The sequence below is a fragment of the Glycine max genome, chromosome 2, assembly GCF_000004515.6.
Source record: "Glycine max cultivar Williams 82 chromosome 2, Glycine_max_v4.0, whole genome shotgun sequence".
NCBI classification, from domain to species: Eukaryota; Viridiplantae; Streptophyta; class Magnoliopsida; order Fabales; family Fabaceae; genus Glycine; species Glycine max.
The window spans coordinates 16,049,689-16,068,371 of record NC_016089.4 but is presented as its reverse complement, the minus strand read 5'-3'; the positions used below and the strand labels follow the sequence as shown (position 1 = coordinate 16,068,371).

General features: G+C 32.7%; 3 protein-coding genes across 5 annotated transcripts; 1 reads left to right on the top strand and 2 right to left on the bottom strand.

The window, feature by feature from the left end:
• Window positions 1-1,630: 1,630 nt before the first annotated feature.
• On the bottom strand, window positions 1,631-4,553 carry LOC100795821 (U1 small nuclear ribonucleoprotein C). 2 transcript variants are annotated; one of them, XM_003520176.5, is made up of 7 exons: window positions 4,418-4,553; window positions 4,280-4,324; window positions 4,136-4,178; window positions 3,189-3,230; window positions 2,834-3,101; window positions 2,082-2,354; window positions 1,631-1,896 (listed from the first exon to the last, which is right to left on the bottom strand). In XM_003520176.5, exons 2-6 carry the CDS (start codon window positions 4,285-4,287, stop codon window positions 2,095-2,097), a joined length of 621 nt encoding a protein of 206 aa, XP_003520224.1. In that variant the 5' UTR covers window positions 4,288-4,324; window positions 4,418-4,553; the 3' UTR covers window positions 1,631-1,896; window positions 2,082-2,094. The 2 variants fall into 2 exon arrangements, with proteins under 2 accessions (XP_003520224.1, XP_014622873.1); XM_014767387.3 differs by having other exon boundaries at window positions 4,280-4,523.
• Window positions 4,554-5,990: 1,437 nt separating this feature from the next.
• Window positions 5,991-10,859, bottom strand: LOC100795288 (polycomb group protein FIE1). 2 transcript variants are annotated; one of them, XM_006575039.3, is made up of 13 exons: window positions 10,502-10,859; window positions 10,343-10,408; window positions 10,130-10,249; window positions 9,310-9,390; window positions 9,142-9,234; window positions 8,944-9,019; window positions 7,635-7,714; window positions 7,478-7,549; window positions 6,914-6,973; window positions 6,730-6,826; window positions 6,456-6,519; window positions 6,323-6,382; window positions 5,991-6,228 (listed from the first exon to the last, which is right to left on the bottom strand). In XM_006575039.3, the coding sequence occupies exons 1-13, from the start codon at window positions 10,703-10,705 to the stop codon at window positions 6,159-6,161; spliced, it is 1,143 nt and encodes a 380-aa protein (XP_006575102.1). In that variant the 5' UTR covers window positions 10,706-10,859; the 3' UTR covers window positions 5,991-6,158. The 2 variants fall into 2 exon arrangements, with proteins under 2 accessions (XP_006575102.1, XP_003520223.1); XM_003520175.4 differs by having other exon boundaries at window positions 10,130-10,252; window positions 10,502-10,858.
• Window positions 10,860-12,084: 1,225 nt separating this feature from the next.
• On the top strand, window positions 12,085-16,977 carry LOC100808194 (mitochondrial substrate carrier family protein ucpB). Its single transcript, XM_003518899.5, has 9 exons — window positions 12,085-12,297; window positions 12,450-12,563; window positions 13,760-13,821; window positions 13,908-14,144; window positions 14,220-14,390; window positions 14,502-14,551; window positions 14,974-15,106; window positions 16,192-16,229; window positions 16,501-16,977. Exons 1-9 carry the CDS (start codon window positions 12,258-12,260, stop codon window positions 16,595-16,597), a joined length of 942 nt encoding a protein of 313 aa, XP_003518947.1. The 5' UTR covers window positions 12,085-12,257; the 3' UTR covers window positions 16,598-16,977.
• The last annotated feature ends 1,706 nt before the right edge of the window (window positions 16,978-18,683 follow it).

Below are 18,683 nucleotides of genomic sequence, written 5' to 3'. Positions count from 1 at the left end.
TGATGCACATGTGTTCATTTATTTATTTGTAGCTCTGCAGAGTGAAGACTTATTAGTTTATCATTTTAAAAAATAATTTTGATTCTTAAAATTTATTTGTCCCTTAAATACTTTTCAGCTTTTAAAACGTTTGTCTTTAAAAATACAATACTTTAAGAAAAGGTTTTAATATATTAGTGGGTTTGTGAATTTTTTGAAATTTTTTAGTTAAGTCTTTGATCTTCTACAATCTTGTAATTGAGTCTTTAAAATTAGTGTATAACAATTTTTCTTAATTAAAAATGCTCAAATAGTTTAAGAACTTAAAACCCAAAGAAAACAAAAGATGAGGTTGAAAAAACATTTCTCAGCTATTTTTAATTTTTAGTTTTCAAAAACACTTATTTTGAAAACTTAACAAAGTTTTAGATAAAAAATTAATTGTTGAATAATGTAAATTTATCTTTTAAAACAATTTTTAAAATAAAGTGAGAAAAGAATCTAACTAACCCTTTCTAAACTTTTCCCCCGACATCCTGGTATAAGTCCGTTGAATGTTTGTGAAAAATAAACTTTATAAAGAGGTACATTCTAAAAACTTTTTTTGGTCAAATTACAGCTCATTGTGCTTTAAAATTATATCTAGAAATTAATTAATCAAGTGTAAATTTTTGCTTTAATTCCCGAGATTGTAAATATTACTTCAATCTTTCAATTCGAAAAATATTACAAAATTTTATTCACCTTAGTCCTTTTCTACTTAATTGAAATTTTTTCTCCTCGGACCAAAGTGAAAATTTCGTCCTTGGTAATCACTTCGATTGAGACTTTCGGTTGAGAACGGTGTTATATCCACGAAGAAAATGGTTATCGAAATTATGCGCGCTATATTTAGATTAATGTGACATCATAATTAGGTGAAAACGGAACTTTCAGCCACAGGCTAAAGTTAAAAATTTTGGGGAGAAGATTTCCTGGACGTCCATGCAAAAGATTGTTCATACATATAGAGGTCTTTCGCATGGGATATGATATGACTTGATTGAACCTATGGTTGATGAGAATTTTTTCTAGGCCAATGAAAAGCTGAAGCCAAACATGCAAATGAAAATTGGTACAATCCATTTCAGGAACCCAAGCCATAACTATATACAAGGGGGCACCTAGGTGCTGCACAGTCCTTTGACCCATGTGGAGAATCTTAAGACCAACAGAAGTATTTTTTTTTAATAATTATTGTAATCCAAGAAATGAATCTCCATATTTCATCATTGTCTGACATACCATATAATTCATTGGTAAGACACAAGTAATTATTTCTGAAATATTTTACGAATGAACTTTTGAACAACAGCATATGCTTCAAGAGGACAAAGGAACTTCAACTTTCTGAAGTATTTTAATATTGCCAGGGGAAATATTATTTCCTAATAACTTAATCACAATAATGAAAGCATAATCAATATAAAAAGTTACAACAATATCAAAATACATAATTTGAAATCAAGACATCAATGCACTTTTGTTCTTGATTAAACATGCAATGCTTTTGTTAGGGAACTCAAATCCAATAACACATGATATGAAATTATGATTTTTTTTCCCAAATCTACATTTATCACTAATAAAACTCAGATTAAAAACAAATTAATTGCAGAATAGAACCTATCATCAGCAAGTCATGTCAAAATAAAAAAGTTCTAGTAATTGGCACTTAGATATAAATCTGTCATCTGGGACCAAAAACATAACACATAAAAAATTTCTTGCATTCAAGCTGCTGGACATGCTACATACCAATGATTACTCTATATATGATCACAAATGGAGAGTCCTAATTTGATGAACAGCTGGTAGGGAGAGCACAAATAGCTCTAGCCATAAGACTCTAATGGAGATAAGATTATGCAGAGTGACCTGCATAACACAAATAAAATAGTAAAGAATGTTGATTAGTAGAAATTCAATGAATACTTGATCCCAGCAAATACTATGCTTTCTCCCTGAGTTACGGTTGGAAATAGCAAAGAAAAGGCAGAAAAACTTTATTGAACAAGTATTGTATTAGTGTAAAATCCAATAATCAATATAAAATAACATACCAGTTCAACCAGGTCAGTGATTACCCTCAGGTGCTTGAGCACTGGCATTGTAATTATCATAACTTCCAGATGATGGTGCCGGAGGATTGGCTTGATACATTGCTGATGATACCATAGAGGGAGCACCATTGGAAGCTGGAGCAGCAGTGCTTCCAGGAACTGCTGGAGGGGGAGCTAATGAAGGGGGCCTTGGTATGGTATTTAGTTGACCTGGTGCCTGGGGAGCACCAGGTGGAGGTAACATTGGAGGCATGGTAGGTGCAGAAACATATCCTGTGAACTCCAATTGAAAATCGCTTACATCAGATGTTGTGTAATAAAAGAACTAGCTTGAACTTGGCTCCCAATTTTTTCAGAACTTTCAGCATTAGAATAGAAGTTGCAGCTTTAAACATAAAATTCTAACTAAAGAAACAGATAAAAACAGATAGGTTTTCTAGTCCAAAACTTATTTTATTTATTTATAATAGTGCTTTCTAATACAGAAAAGCCAACGAAAGAAGTACCATATATTTAAAAGGAAATTTAAATAACAAGGCAATTGCAATAGTAGAAACCAAAATCAATTTGTTGTTAGCTATTGGGATATGCATAATGAGAGTCATTGTTAAGAGAATAAATCAAAGAATCACATGTCTGCATGTAAAATGAAAAGACATGAATATGACAGACCAAGCCAGATTTAATATTTCAATAAGAGGAGATGGAAGTTTTATGAAAATCACAAAAGGAATGGGCAAGATCAAATTCACCTGGTGCACCAGGAGGTCTAGGAAAGACAGGTGGTCTCATCCCTGGCATTAGTGGTTGGCTTCCAGGTATTTGTGCATTTCCAGGAATAGGCAATCTTGGTGGTGGCAATACAGGAGGAAGGTTAGGCCTCTGAACCATTAGATGATTATAAGCCACACCAACCTGCTGAAACGCTGCAGCTTGCCCAAGATGTTCTTTGATCCTTTGATCAATTAAACTTTGTGTTTGTTGTTCTTCAAATTGCTGGTAGTAGGTCCTCACATTTGCCTGAAAGCATGAACAGACATTAAATGTCATGAATATGCTGTACAATGTAATGCATTTATTTCAAGAAATGAGAAACATTCATGGTACCTTGTGTTTGTAACCTGCATTGTGCTGCTTTCTAACAGATGGCTGCAATAGCACACAAACAACATTAGCAACGTATTGATGCCTAGTGTGGCTAACAAACCTTAATGATTCGGTTCCTCTACTGTTATTAACGTGCAATTTGGTCCCCCAATAATTTTATTGAAGTTAACCCCCCAACTTTTTTCAATAGCCACAATAAAATCCTTTCATCAGTTTTCCTTTACCTAAAACCTTAAAGGCAAATGTTAATCAGTGTCTTAAGGTACTGATTAAGGAACAAAAAGGAGAAAAATATTTATTGGGATACACAAAATTGCGCTACTCATGAGTTTTTTTACGCTCTTCTGTGTTTTTCACAATAAATATTTTATCTTTTTAGTTTCTTAACCAATGCCCTAAGGGCATGGGATAGCAAGACCCAACCTTAAAATCCTCATTTTCTACTTAAAATCTCCACAAATAGAACAGATTAAATCATTTTAAACCCTCTTACACTCAAAACTCACCAATAAAAACATTATTTTTCACCCAAAATCAGAAAAAATCACAAATTTCCTCTTTCCTTAAAACCCTGGCTTGACTTCATACAAAATACTCCACATTTCCAGAACCTGAACCATTAAAATCAGTTCTTATCCCAAATTAGTTTCAAACCCCCAACTACTCAAGTTAAAAAATGAGGATTTGTGGGGGGTTTCATGTACAAAATTAGAGCCATAACAGAGGGGCCACTAGCCCACTACACATGAGAATCCCGCATGACAAAGGAAACACTTCACATTCAGTTTGCAATTGCACCTATTATTGCTGGGTTGAGACTCTTTCTAGCTGTCTATGACCATGATTGAAACAATAAGCTATTTTCATATGCATTTTACTGACAAATTCAGTAGACTAAACTAACTCGAAGTGAAAGGGAAACGAAATCGGTGAGGGAAACAACTTACAGAATCGTGGGTCAAATAGGTGTCGCAGTAGTCACAGTAGTACCTGCAATGCAAAATCAAACAAAAAGAAAATGAATACCATGGATTCAATGAAACGTGAAATACAAAGGAATGGACGATTTTTCAGCAAGGAAGTTAATGTACCGAGGCATGGCTGATTCAATGACGACGACGACTCCCGCCAAAACCCTAGCAGTGGAGCAAATTATTATAAAAAAAGAAGTGAAAGAAAGTTAAAACCCTAAAAATGTAAAAGAGGAGTGAATGGCGGACGATAACAACTTGAGGAAAGAAAAGTAGAAGAAGCAGTGGTCGATTAAAGCGTGGATGCTATGCCCAGTCTGCCCAAGTTTCTGGATTCCATTGCCACTCACCAGAGCTAATTATTTATGCGCTTATTTCATCGTAATTTTTTATTATTTATGCGCTTATTTCATCGTAATTTTTTTATTGAGTAAATTATACTCATGCTTCCTTTTTTTTCTAAATTATATTTGACATCACTCACTTTTACATAAAAAAAAAATCCTAATTGTTTAGTTCGTATTATACTAGATCCTTATTCTTAAACACCTAAAAATATTTTAACACGCTTTTTTTCTTTTCTTTTTTCTCTAATTGAACGTGAATATAACTTTTTATTGAACGTGAACTCACGTTTTTAATATGTGTTTTTGTTAGATGTGTTCTCAATCATTTCTATTAATTGAATATGATTTTTTACTTCAAATTTTAGTATTTTGCCTTTGCATTTGTGTTTTTGACTCTTTTTTTAAAAATATTTATTTTTTATAACTAAGTGTTTGATATAATGTTTCAATCAAAAGTTGTATCTTCTTCAAGTATTAACAACAATAAAGTAAGAGTCAAATATTAACGGAAAAACTGTTATTACCTTAAGAAATGTTTATTCACATGGTCAATTGTTAATTTATTATTGAATATTTAACCAAGATGTTAAGCCAATTTTATCTGCTCATATATTTCAATTAACCTTAGTAATTAACATTAACAGAAGGAAAATAAAAATAATGTAAAAAAAATAAATAAAGGTATCAAGTGCAATTTGAGAAAAAAATACCAAAGGTGCGAGAGTAACAAAAATATTAGAGTAATTTTGTCTGTTCTCAATTGACATCAGTTAATAACATTAACAGACAGGGGTAAACATAACATAAAAAAAGAAAGAAGTATCATGTGCAATTTGAGAAAGAAATACAGAAAGTATCAAGGCTTCCTTAAATTCAACATAGACCAAGGCAATGTTTGAAGATCATCAGGACTTCGGAGTTGGAATTTGTATCAATAAGGACCATAACTATCAATTTGATTATGTTCCAATCTGTATTTCCCATCTTATTACTAATGAAATGAAATAGTCTTCTTCGTCTAAAAAAAAAGTGTCAGAAAATACTATATTCCTAACATTAATTTGGTGTGTGAGAACTACTTTTCCATCGGAATGACAAAATCACAATACAATGGTTACATGTAATAGCAATTGTCTGCAGCTTCCCGAGAATTGGAGACTTGATTGAGGTTAACGTTTGAGCACGTCAAATGGCTTGCACACACTATTGTTCCTAGGAGCACTTAATATCTGTTTTACATTCAAAGCCTTTGGCCATCGGCCAAAAAAATTGTTTTGGCAAAAATTTGGAACGGTCTTATGGTAAGAAAAAATCAATTAATTTTTCATGGTGAAGCTAATGCAACAAGTAGTTATTTATACCTTTTCATAATATCACCATTATTATGTGGAGTAGAATTGATTGTGTTATGATATGGTGATTTGCAGGAAGTGAAGGCATTGACAAGCTTTTGTCTTCTGAAAAGGTTAGTAGAGATGGTGGTGTTGGTAGTAGATGACTTTCTCCATTGCCAAATCTCATAAACGAGGAATCATACAGAACTTCAAAACAAACATTAACTTTGCTTGAGGAAGCACCCGCGGATTCACACACTTACTTAATGACTTAATCAGTGATATTGGTACATCAGATTTGTATAGTAGGTAGATAACTTAGTCTGAGGAGTTTGTAACATCATCCCAGCGCCATATTGTGCCATCCTCACAGCAACTCAATATAGTACTACAACATAACACAAGAAACAACTACAATTTAAAACAAAAAAACAACATTGCCTCAAAATTGTGAGCGGCAACATCAATATATGAAGAATTACCTTCCATCAAAGGACGTAGCAGTCTGCCTGATTGGAGATTTTGATTGAGGGTGTGACAACCTGAACAAGGTGACACAAAATAAGAATTTCATAAAATAAAAACGATTGAAAAAATCTTGGTAGATAAACGAACCTTGCAACAAGTACAGGAGGACTTGACTGCAATTCCCAAACAAAAATCTTCCCTTCCCTGTTACCTGGCGGACCCAGAAAATGTAAAAAGTGAATATAAAATAAAATTAAAATCTTGAAAGTACAAACTTGCCAGTGAAAGAACTAGTCCAAATTGTCAGAAATCTGTTATGAACAAATTGTGAAATAAATAGATCATGCCACTGTAGCAAAAAAACTGCACATGCTAGAGAAAATAATCAATGTAAAAAAAAATTGCAATTAGATAAGCTTACCTACTGCGGCTATGTTGAAATGGAAATCACAAGAAAACTTGATGAACCAGATATCACACTCGGGAACAGGGTATTTCTGAAGGATGTCAACTACACCCTAAACATCCAAAAAAAAAAAAAACTGAAGCTGATTAAAAGTTACACATTAAAAAATAATTAAGAAAAGATAATGATTATAACTAACCTCCCCTGGAGTTTGTTCCTTCACTTTAGGTTCCCACAAGATAATTTCATTGTCAACACTCTGGAATCATAACATAATCCGTTACTTAAGGAATTGGTAAGTAACTTCATGAATAAGAGAAAATTCAAATTAAGAAATACTACTATGCTTATGATTCAGTTCTCAAAATGGAGGACTTGTCCAAAAACCTTTAAAACTTTTTTATCTTATTAAACATTTTTTGTGTGAAAGAAACTTCATTAAATATGATTTCCCAATTCCCACTTAAACTGAGCAACAAGGAAAAGTATAGAAACATCAACACAACAAAGCTACCCATGCTTGTCTACTAAAGAAAGTACTCAAAACACATGCACTGAGCACCACAGTGATACCATAAAATTCTTAATAATTAATTTACTGTTTCAATAGCTACTGATTTTTCAACAGTACCCTTGAAGCGCATTTCAAACTCTTGAAGTAGTAGAAGTCATAAATTCCAGCTAAGGAACAGTTTTTTCCATCACAACAAACTTAACATTAAATTTCCACCTGGTAGTAGATGGATACTGAGCAATCACTCACCTTTGAGAGGATAAAATCACCCAGCCACCTATTACAATCAACATAATTTAAATGAACTGAAGCATTGTATACCTGAAATTAGGTATTGCTAGAATTAGAAATAAGAAATTAGAAAATATTCATGATTGATATGTACCAAAAATAAACTGTTACTTACAGGAAACTGGACATATTTTGTGGGAAACTTAGAAGGAAGATCTGTCCATGTAAATGATTTTTCTACATATGTCCAGAACTCTGCAGTAACATAACAAACATGATGGATTAAAATGAAAAGGACAATAATACAATTGGTACACTAAAAAAAATTCACATGCATAAATGGTGTATATTTTGGTTTGGGAACAGGACACTGCTACAGGGTGGGACTGGGACCAAACTATAAAATCATCAACTCAACTACATATTTTAATTGATTCAGTGCATAAACAGAATGGGGCATCATGTTCCACACAAGAATTTTCCAAGCGATTACAAAAATAATTGTTACTTGCAGCTTCCATATTATCATGAAACAAATATCAAAGATACCAAAAACAACTTATCAAATCCATTAAGAAGATTTGATTATGTGTAGGATAGGTCCAATAGGATAGATGCATAAACTGAGGTGAACGAAGATCAGGGAACCATTAATAGTCTTTCAAAAGATTGACACAATGGTGTCATTTGATCCATGTAGCCAACTCCACCTATTGGGAAAAGACACTTTTCTTAATCCTGTATTTTCATTATACTGATGAAATAGCTATGATTGTTTCAGATCGGCATCTTACCAACCTAGTACCAATAGTTAGATAATAAAGTTGCATCATTAATAAGTATCAATAAATTGCACCATCATTCAACAATCAAACAGTTGCACAAAATTGCAAATGCTAAGAGGTTATGCAATATTCCTTGGCTGTAATATCATTCCAATAAACAACTTCTAGAATTTATGCCGTTGACTAGAAACTGAATTATAACCTATCAATTTCTCAATCTTTTCAATTTAAAAATCTTTTTCTTAAAAGTTAAACTAATCTGCGAATGGTACTTAGTAGTACATTATTTTACAAATTTTTATTTTCTGAATCTGATAATCAAATAGTGTTTACATGGCAAAAAGAAATTAATGTTTAAAAAACTGAACTGGTCATTGAATTGGTTAAGACACTAGTTCATGATTCATTGGTCCAATCGTGACCAAAGTTCAAACTGAACTGTTTACGTTACAGTTGACGCTTACACAAGTATTTCACTGATTGTCTGGTCAATGACAAGAACAGTAATAATTATTTATGAAAAAAAAATTCTGTAATTTTGCCTGATTTAGTTTTTTTATCTTTTCTAAGATTATGGTGTGGTACCATCCATTACATTATGGGAAATATAGTGAAACTTGACTAGATGATTCAAGACAAACAAAAGTGACCAATGATATAATAGCAGCAGCGCAGCAAACATCAAACTAAATAGCTTACCCTTCATAGACCATATTTTTACAGTATTATCCATGCCACAACTAGCAATACTATATATGTCTGATGGGTGAAAATCCTACAGTAAGCAACAAAAAGTCAGTTGGGCTAATCTCCAAAATCTAAATCTTATATTATCACCAAGAATAGGTAATTAAGCACGAAAAAGGGGGAGAAACATCAGGTGAAGAATACACTTACAACACTTAGGACTTCATTACGATGTCCTCCAGCTCCCGCAAATATTAAAATGCATATTCCAGTATGAACATTCCATAACCGGACAGATTCATCCTGATCAACATTAGATGTCATTGAATGAAAAACAAGGGATTTTTTAAATAGTGAAAATATGGAGAAGCCATTTACTTTGCTTGCAGAGATCACAAGTGATGGCTTTAATGTTTGGGTCCTGATTTCATTTACGGAGTCTCCATGGCCAACAAAACTCTGCAGTGAGGAGGACATCATGTCAGTTAGCAGCAGGGATTAGTACAAAATCAATATATTTTCAACATTATTGAATTCAAAAAATTATTTAAGACTTTTAGCAAGTGGTAATTCTAACAAAAACTCTAGATTAACAACCAACACTGGGCACATTCGAGCAGAGTTATCAATGGTGGATGGCAGCACACAGTGGAAGGCCAAAATTCTGCCATATAAACACGCCATTGTGGCAGCCATAGCGGGCCTCCCTTCACAAATTGCTTATGGCAGTTGACAAAAAAACGGCATGCCATTTCGCCATGGCGGCCATAGTGCTGCCATTTAACAACATTGCATTTGAATAAAAATATAATTAAGCATTTACGGTATTCAATACAAACTTAGGATGCATCAGGGTAAACAACTTAATTAAGCACCAGCTCAGAGAAGAGCTTATTAGCGAACTTGACTGTGAAAGTTACTAAATTAAGCTAAAAAAATACCTTATTTTGATAGGATTTTCTGTTAAGCTTATTGAAATAAACTAAAAAAAGAACGTATAGTATCATAGTAATGTCATGAGCCGTTTTCCTAAGCTCAAACTAGACTCAAACATGGACACCAACATTCTGCTTGAGTGCTTATATCATACAATAAACCCATAACCTCTTATAAATGCTTCCTAAATGCAAAAATATTTATTCATCTGGTACATATGCTTCGAGTATGATGAGTTCAGTACTATAAATGAGTAAAATACCTTGTGTATCTTCTCACTGCCAGCATCAATGACTCGCATGACCCCATTGATTCCTCCAGCCACAACAAATGGGGTGCCATCAACATTGCACGCCCAACTCACTGTGTAAAAAGACTCATCCTTCTGGTGTTACATAAAAACATGTAAAAACAGAAACAATTTTCTAGAGAAATGAAACCCTAACTTAAAAGAGGGTAGAGTAGACCGACATACATCTTCGTCTACATAAGATTGCAAAACAGCAATAACTCCTCCTTCAAGACATTGATAAACAGTGACCTGAGGAATGAATGAAGAATTAAAAAAGGCATTGATAAATAAAAAGGTTGAAACTTGGGGGATGAAAAGAAAAAGGAGTGGTGGAGGGGGTACCCTATTGCCACCAACAGTGGCGAAAACGTTGAAGTAGCGGGAGTCAATGAAGTTGAAAATGACGGCATATAGAGGGCGCTTTCCCTCTTGGAGGCGATTGGTGACTCTGTATTCCCTCTTCTTCGAACAAGTCAAGGATCCCACCACTGGGTCACATCCCAAACCTAAACCAACCGACTTCCCCGTTGCCGTTTCACCCACCATCTACTCTTCTATTTTTCTCTGCTTCGCTTCCCTACACGCAACAAAGATACTACTGTAATCTGGTTTCGAGTTTTCAAAACAAAAACCTGCGTAAGGGACCACGCAACACAAAATCAAGCATATCACTCCTACTTTGTTGCTTCCAAAACTATGCTCCCCCTTAAATAATATTTTTTTTTTTTAATCAACTTATTTTTCACTCCAAGGTTAAAGACTTATTCCGAAATAGTAAGTTTCATTCAAGGAATTAACTTCGTGTTTAGAAAACAAAAGATTATTAAATTATAAGGAGAAAAAAATTGATTCACATTTATTAAACAAATAAGATAACATCATATAACGTTCTAAGTGTATCTTACACTTACATTTGGAAACAATATTACTTGAGTATGCTAAAGTTATTATAAGATTATGGATAGTATCATTACATTGCTTTATTTTTACCAAGAAAAAATCAATTGTTTAATTATGATTCAAATTTAATATTATTGATCAAGTTAGAACAACACACATCAATTAATACACACACCATGATCTTACAGATAATTAAAAGTATATTTTTTTATAAGTTTAATTTTTCAAAAGTTTAATGTGATTTTATAAGATGATTATAGTAAAAATTAACAGCCTTTCAAGTAAAACTTAGTTCAAAACACTTAAGTAAAATTTAAGTTTTGAAACATGATTGAAAGGAAAAATTTGTGTAAAAGCAATCAATTAAATTTTTAATAGATTAGTTAGCCATCAAGTTAATGAATATTTCATATTATTAACATGATAATCAAATTTTATTATGCGTAAAAAAAAGTCAAAATAAATTAACATGATAATCTAAAATTAACTATCATCATTTTTATGAAAGTGAATTCAATTATCTATAGTATCACTAAAATTCTATTTAGTTGACAATTTTTCTAAAAAAAATTATGTGGCGTCAAAGGACTAATTGAGTAGTCCCGATGGAGTAAATTACTTTCATTAGTGTTCTAGCTTATTACCATATAAAAGCTCTTTACATTTATTAGTGTACAAACTATTTATTTATTTTATTAAAAATTATTTATTATATTTTTATAACAATGTCATTAAATGATTCTTTCTCAATAAATTCACTTTATTTAAAATAAAAATTTTCAATAAAATTTATACTTTATTTATTTTCTTTCCACTCTCTTATATATTTTTCTATTATTGAATTGAATATATCGTCGGTTTCATCAATAAATTAAAAAAATATTTTTTATTTATATCCATAATATTAATACAAAATATTTATCAATGTTATTAATAATTAATCTTAAAAAACTTCAATTTCTTTTTTTTTTCTAATAACTTTTTCTATAGTCTAGATATATTTTTGCGGAGAAATTGATGGTTAATTCATTTAGTATTTGTCTAGTTGTTATTCTTCTCTTCCCCGAATCCGCAGGTGCAGGTGTTTTTATTCACCTCATTTTTTTTGTGCCCAGTTTCGAATCACGAATAAAAAGAACAAAGATCTGTTGAAGCATTTCACCACCCCCACCAAGAGCAACCCGGAAAAAGCTATAATATGTCTGGGAATTCGACCTCCAATAATTCGCCACCTTCAGGTTATGTTTGCTTCTATTCCTTTAACCCATTTCCATCAATTTCAACAAAACAAATTCGTTTTTTAAAGATAATAGCAACGAGTACCCCTGCTTTCTTTTGCACTACCAAGTTGTAATTTTGAATGATGGGTATTGAGAAAAAAATGTGTCAGGATCCGGAAATGATAAGAAGCAGAACTGGGCTGCGTCACCTTCCACTGTTTTCAACCACTTTGCTACAAGTGGACTTTCCGTGGCGGTTGCAACTGCAATTACTCACCCTTTAGGTGCTTTGCTTCTCTACGTGTCCCTTCCAATTACTTTCTGTCAAGGGCTGATTGGATATTACTTTTGGTTTTCAAAGTTGTGTTTTTGTCTTTTTCACCTACATTGCCTTGTTGAATCAATTAAGTGCTGTGATCCTGTTTTGTGCATACTTGCAAATTGAATTCGTTTATTTGTTTAGTGCAAACTGTAGATCAGTATAGAACTCCGTTTTTCCTTTTCTTTCTGGGTAGTTATGCTACACAAGACATACATGACACATGGCAGCAGATTGGCCCTTCAATGATACGATTAGTTTTGTCCTTCAATGGCCAATTTGATTTCTTTCTAAGGACCAAATTGACGCTGAAATGTGGCATTAGAAGGCCATTTTGATGTCATGTGTATCCTTTACGGATAGAGTTTGAGAGTGATTCATTTTTTGTGAAAAGCAAAGAAGAATGTTACTGAACAATAATAATACATAACCGATCTGATAGGCGAGTCAATGACGTGAGCACGAGCCAAGTACATATCCAATCAGATAAAGAGACTGGACTGGTCACATGTCCGGTTACTGGTTCAACCGGTCGGACTAACTGGTCCAAGTTTAATAACACTTGTGCTACACACTTTTGCCACTTTGCTAAATTTATAATCTAAAATGCAATTGCATCTAAACTTTAGGCCTCCCTTTTGCCATCATCCATTACAAACATTTCCTATATGCTATAATCTTACTTCAATCCTGTTATGAACATTAGGCCTCAAGTTATAAACATGTTTGTGCCTGTTTGTTGCGAAACGAACATTTCCTATGTAAAGGATAGAATAACTCAAGTATGTTAAAAGTGTACTGACAAAGTGTGCACAAATTAAACTGGATAAGTGCTACTATTTGGTGCTAGACTGTTTGAGCCTCTGCACCTTATCTCTTTGGAGGATTGATTTGATATATTTATAAATGAAAGAACAATGCGATGTTGCATATATATTTTGAGGACTGAGTTAGGTGTTTATTCTATTATTTTGGGTGGCCATACTTCACAAATGGCAAGCCATATTGGAATTTTTTTGAAGTATCAAATGAAGTCTACAGCTGTAATGAAAATTTTATCTTTAGATTGGTGAAGATTACATGAGATTGAACCCTTGCATATGTTGAGAAGTAACAAATTATTAAAAATATCTATTTAACATGTTCCTACATACCATGCAGATGTATTGAAAGTAAGGCTACAAATGCAACTTGTTGGCCAGACAGGTCCTTTGAGTGGAATGGTAGTTTGCTGTGTATGGCCTTTCCCTTTTAGACCTTAGTTATCACATTATAATACAAAACTTTTATGAGCTGAGCGTTTGTTCAGGGAAAGTTATTTTTAAGCGCGGTGAAAAATGAAGGACCAAAGTCTTTGTATCAGGGTCTGACACCTGCATTAACAAGGTCATTTGTTTATGGAGGACTTCGCTTAGGCCTGTATGAACCCTCTAAGTATGCCTGTGATCTTGCTTTTGGCTCCTCCAATGTTTTAGTTAAAATTGCTTCGGGAATGTTTGCTGGAGCCATTTCGACTGCACTGACCAATCCAATGGAAGTTCTCAAGGTGAGGTATCATATCTTTTAGAAGTATATTAAATATTTTCTTCCTTTTTCTTCAAAATCATATTCCCACAATCAGGTGCGTTTGCAAATGAATCCAGACATGAGAAAGAGTGGACCGATTATAGAGCTTCGGAGGACTGTATCTGAAGAGGGAATCAAAGCTTTGTGGAAAGGGGTGGGCCCTGCCATGGCCAGAGCAGCTGCCTTGACTGCATCCCAGCTGGCTACATATGATGAAACCAAGCAGGTCAACTTTTAAAAAGTCGTTTTGTTTTTCTCTCCCCCCCTTTTATTTTTGTCTTTGCTATCAACCCTTTTATTGCCTTTTAATCATTTGTTTTATTTTCTTATTATCCAGATTTTAGTAAGATGGACATCTCTTAAAGAAGGATTTCCTCTACATCTGATGTATGGCACTGCTGCCAATTTTATTTCTTTTTTACATCTTTTCTGATGCAAACTGATTCAAAGTAAATGGAATATGGTTAAAGCCAGAATATTGACCAAATCATGGGTGACAACTTTAGAATAATGAAGACTGAATAAATTTGAACAAGAAATTTAAATTATTAATCTGAATAAATTAAATAAGAACTTGATTTAAAATTGATTTTATTGCGTATTGAAACTAAAGTACATATCTTCTTATGAAAGTTGTCTAACCTGTTTTGTTCATCTGGCAAACTGAAACAGTCTTTTTTCTAGATTGGCACACCATACAACTCTGGATTAATTTGAACTTGTGCCTTCACATTTTATCATTATTCTGAAATCATTTTTTTACCATTATCTTACCTAGCTTAAGTAATTGTGGTTTGTTCCTTGTATAGCTCAAGCACTGTTGCTGGCATACTGAGCACCCTTGTAACTGCACCGATAGATATGGTTAAAACACGTCTTATGCTACAACGAGAAGCCAAGGAAATTAGAATCTATAAAGGAGGATTTCATTGTGCATACCAGGTATTATTTTTCTTCTTCTTTTCTACCAGTCTTCTGCTTCTTTACCCAATTAGACATGGTTCTATTGTTGCCCAATAGAGATTTATTTGTCATTGTTCAGACCTTCTTCACAAACTTTTGGCTGAATCCTGAAAAAAAATTAAGGAAAGAGGCATTTAAATGTAATGATGATGACTACTTGATTGTAGGAGGGTTTAAAGGACATGACTCAATTTGGTCTAAAATGGGACATAGCTTAATATTATAGTGTCATGTGAAACAACTCCCTAACTTTCAAGTGCCAGATGTGAGGGACTAAAGGGATTTGGGAAATAAGATTTTTTAACTATTTCCTAGTGGAACTTGTAAAAAATAGAAAACTATTTCTTTAGAGGAGGCCATACTTATACATCTAAAATAGTTTGAGTTTGGAAACATTAACAGCAATTGACCTTTAAATCAATTCATTCATGTGGCTGTGTATATTTAGTCTTCTATTAACTTCGTTCGTGTGAGATTATACTGTCTTTGCAATTTGATATGTTACCTTCATTAAACTCTTTTTAACAAGGATTTTTTAAGCCAGCATTTTGGACTCCTGTAAAATTTTAGTTTATCTTACTTTGAAAGGTTGACTATAGTTGATAATTTGGCACTGTGCCTTGCAAGTTCTATGCTACTTTCATGCATTCCTCCAGTATGGCTTGGCTTTCCTGATTCCTTTTTCTGGGAGAATAAGCATGCAGTGGCAGCTTATGTAATACCCAAAAGGTCCTAGATGAATGATTTGCATTGTATTTTGGTTTAGAAAATTCTTGACCTCCCTCCCATGCCCGAATGCCCATAATGAAGAATGTTATTCAAGAAAGAGTGAAAGACACCGCCATAAAGTTATTTACCAATAAAAAGAAGCCCTAAATCGATTCTCTCTTTCCCACTTCTCTGAATGGGTTTAAAGAATCAAAGTCGGATGAAATTATTTACTTTGATAGTTTGCAATAATGATAGTAATGAAAGGCTTTCTCAAACCCTAACTATGAATATCATGTTTACATTCACTATAAATTTCCATTGTTGTTTAATGAATTTCTCATGTTTGGTACCAGGTACTGCTTACAGAGGGTCCAAGGGGACTTTACAAAGGGTGAGTTTATAGCATTCTTGCATGTAACTTGTCTGTTGGCTTTCTTTCACATCATCTAAAAACTTTTATAATTATTGACTTCTTGAGAATTATCACAAATCACAACTACTGTCTTTATGATTCTCTAAAGTTACTTTTTTTGTCACTGCTTGGAGAATAGATAACATCAGACGCACATAAAAAACTAAACTTGCTCCTATTTTTGTTGGGGTCTGGGAGCTTGCATAACTTTGTTTGCATATTAATTTATTTATTTGTTACCTTTTGTCAGGGGCTTTGCAATATTTGCAAGACTAGGGCCACAAACCACAATTACATTTATATTATGTGAGGAGCTAAGGAAACATGCTGGATTGAAGGCAATGTAGTGACAGGAATCTCCACTGGTGGCTATTGCCTACACCAACTAACCATTATGATTATTGAAATGCTGGAGAACTAATCCTTTTGCAAACAAAATCCCTCCCCATTTGGGGGAATTATTTTTGGTAGTTATTTTCATTATTTGCACCAGTGATTCGAGGTTCAATCCCCGGGGAACCAGATCACATTTTTTGAGTTGCAATTTATGCAAACGATATTAATAGATTCATTACTCTAGCATGCAGTTGCCATGGTTTTTTTCCCCTCCCTTTTCCCATTTACTGCAGTGTGGTCCTGGCCACAGTTAGAGACGCAGGATTGTTGTACTTCCAACCTGTATTACTACCACCATTGTATTAACAAAAGGGTATTGATTGTTTTCGTATGTGTGATTTTGATGTGAAGATGATTTTTCTCAGCTCAAATAGTGATTCCTTATCTTTTTGGTTCTTGTTTTGTATTCAATGTTGATAAGCTATTTAATTGCTGGGAGTTTTGGTCGAGTAAGTACATTTTTGGAGAAATTGTGTCAAGATACAGACACGTATTATAACTTGACAGAAATTCTGATTGGAATTTTGGGTGCATCCAACTCATCTAATTGTTGAGGAAGTTTCTTTCTTTAGTCTGGTTTCCGTCGTAGTGTTTAGTAATGATAGTGTTACGTCTAAGGTCCTCTCAGTTACCAGTGTAAAGCAGATGATGCCTCTGATTCACGATTATACTCTATATATTAGTATTTTGTACTGTCAAGTTTCTTCTGCATATACTCTGAATAGTTATTTTGACGGCGTTATTTTGCGTCTGATATAATCCGAATGATGTCGTCACTAACTTTCTCTCAATTACCAGGACAAAATAATGTTTTACCATAGAAACTGTTTGATTTTTTTTCTTTTCCTTCTATTTGACTTAAATTTGAATGTTTGATTTTTACATATTAGAGTAAAAAAATTACACTCTCTACTAATAAGAAATTATTGTTACTATGACTCTTGCATGCATTATAGTACAAGTCAATGAATCTATGATACTTGGTGGTTTAATGATTGGATAGTAATATAATACATTTTATATTGAATAAAATTTAATATAATTATTCCACTAAAAAAATAAACATAATTATTTATAAATAACTAACTAGTATTTTGAATGAAATGTTAGAAGTGTTTTATAACTCAATTTTAAAACAGTTTTAATTCAATTTTTTAAAATGTATTTATTTTTTATTTTAGTTGTAAAATAAATTAATAGATTTTTTTTCATTTTTTTCTTAATGAATCACATAGTGCTATTATCACTTATCATTGTTTTCATTGTTTTGTTCATCATTGTTATCACTATCAACCAAAACTATCTTTATTATTGCTAAAATCAAATATATTTATCATTTTTATCATTGTCTTAGCTATTTTTATCACTTTCTCATTCATTGTCACTATCATTTATCATCGTCATCACAAATTTTATTACCACTAGTTTAGTCTTGTGGTCATTGTTATTACAATACTATTACTCATATTAAGGGCTTTCATAATGTTGTCACTACTATTATAAGTTCACTATTATGTTGTGGCATTAACTATTGTCTCTTCTACGTGTCACCAAATGAGGTCAAATTGTAGTCATTGTCAATATTATTATCATAATTACCATTGTTGTTATCACAATTTATAGTCTTTGTAAATATCATCATCATTACTACCAACCATATCATAGGCATCACTAACGCTACCACCACCATTTTTAATCCACTATTATTATTATTGTCATTCCTACCATAAAAATTATTATTGTCACAATTATGTGTCACTAAATGTGGTTGAAGAAAAAAAAATGATTGAAGTGATTAAAATATTTGTTTTAATGTTTGAAAGTTTTTAAACTTAAATCTGAGGATGCTCCAGATCAAGCCAAAGGAAGAATGCTTTCGGTATTACACTTACTAGCATGAGGTGTTGTTTTGTATTGTTACTTTTATTGCAATTAATTTGCGTTAGCACTCAACACAAATAAAATCATAAAATTTTATAATTTTTAATAAATTTTAGCAAATAAAAAAATGTGTTGCAAACATTAAATGCATTAATT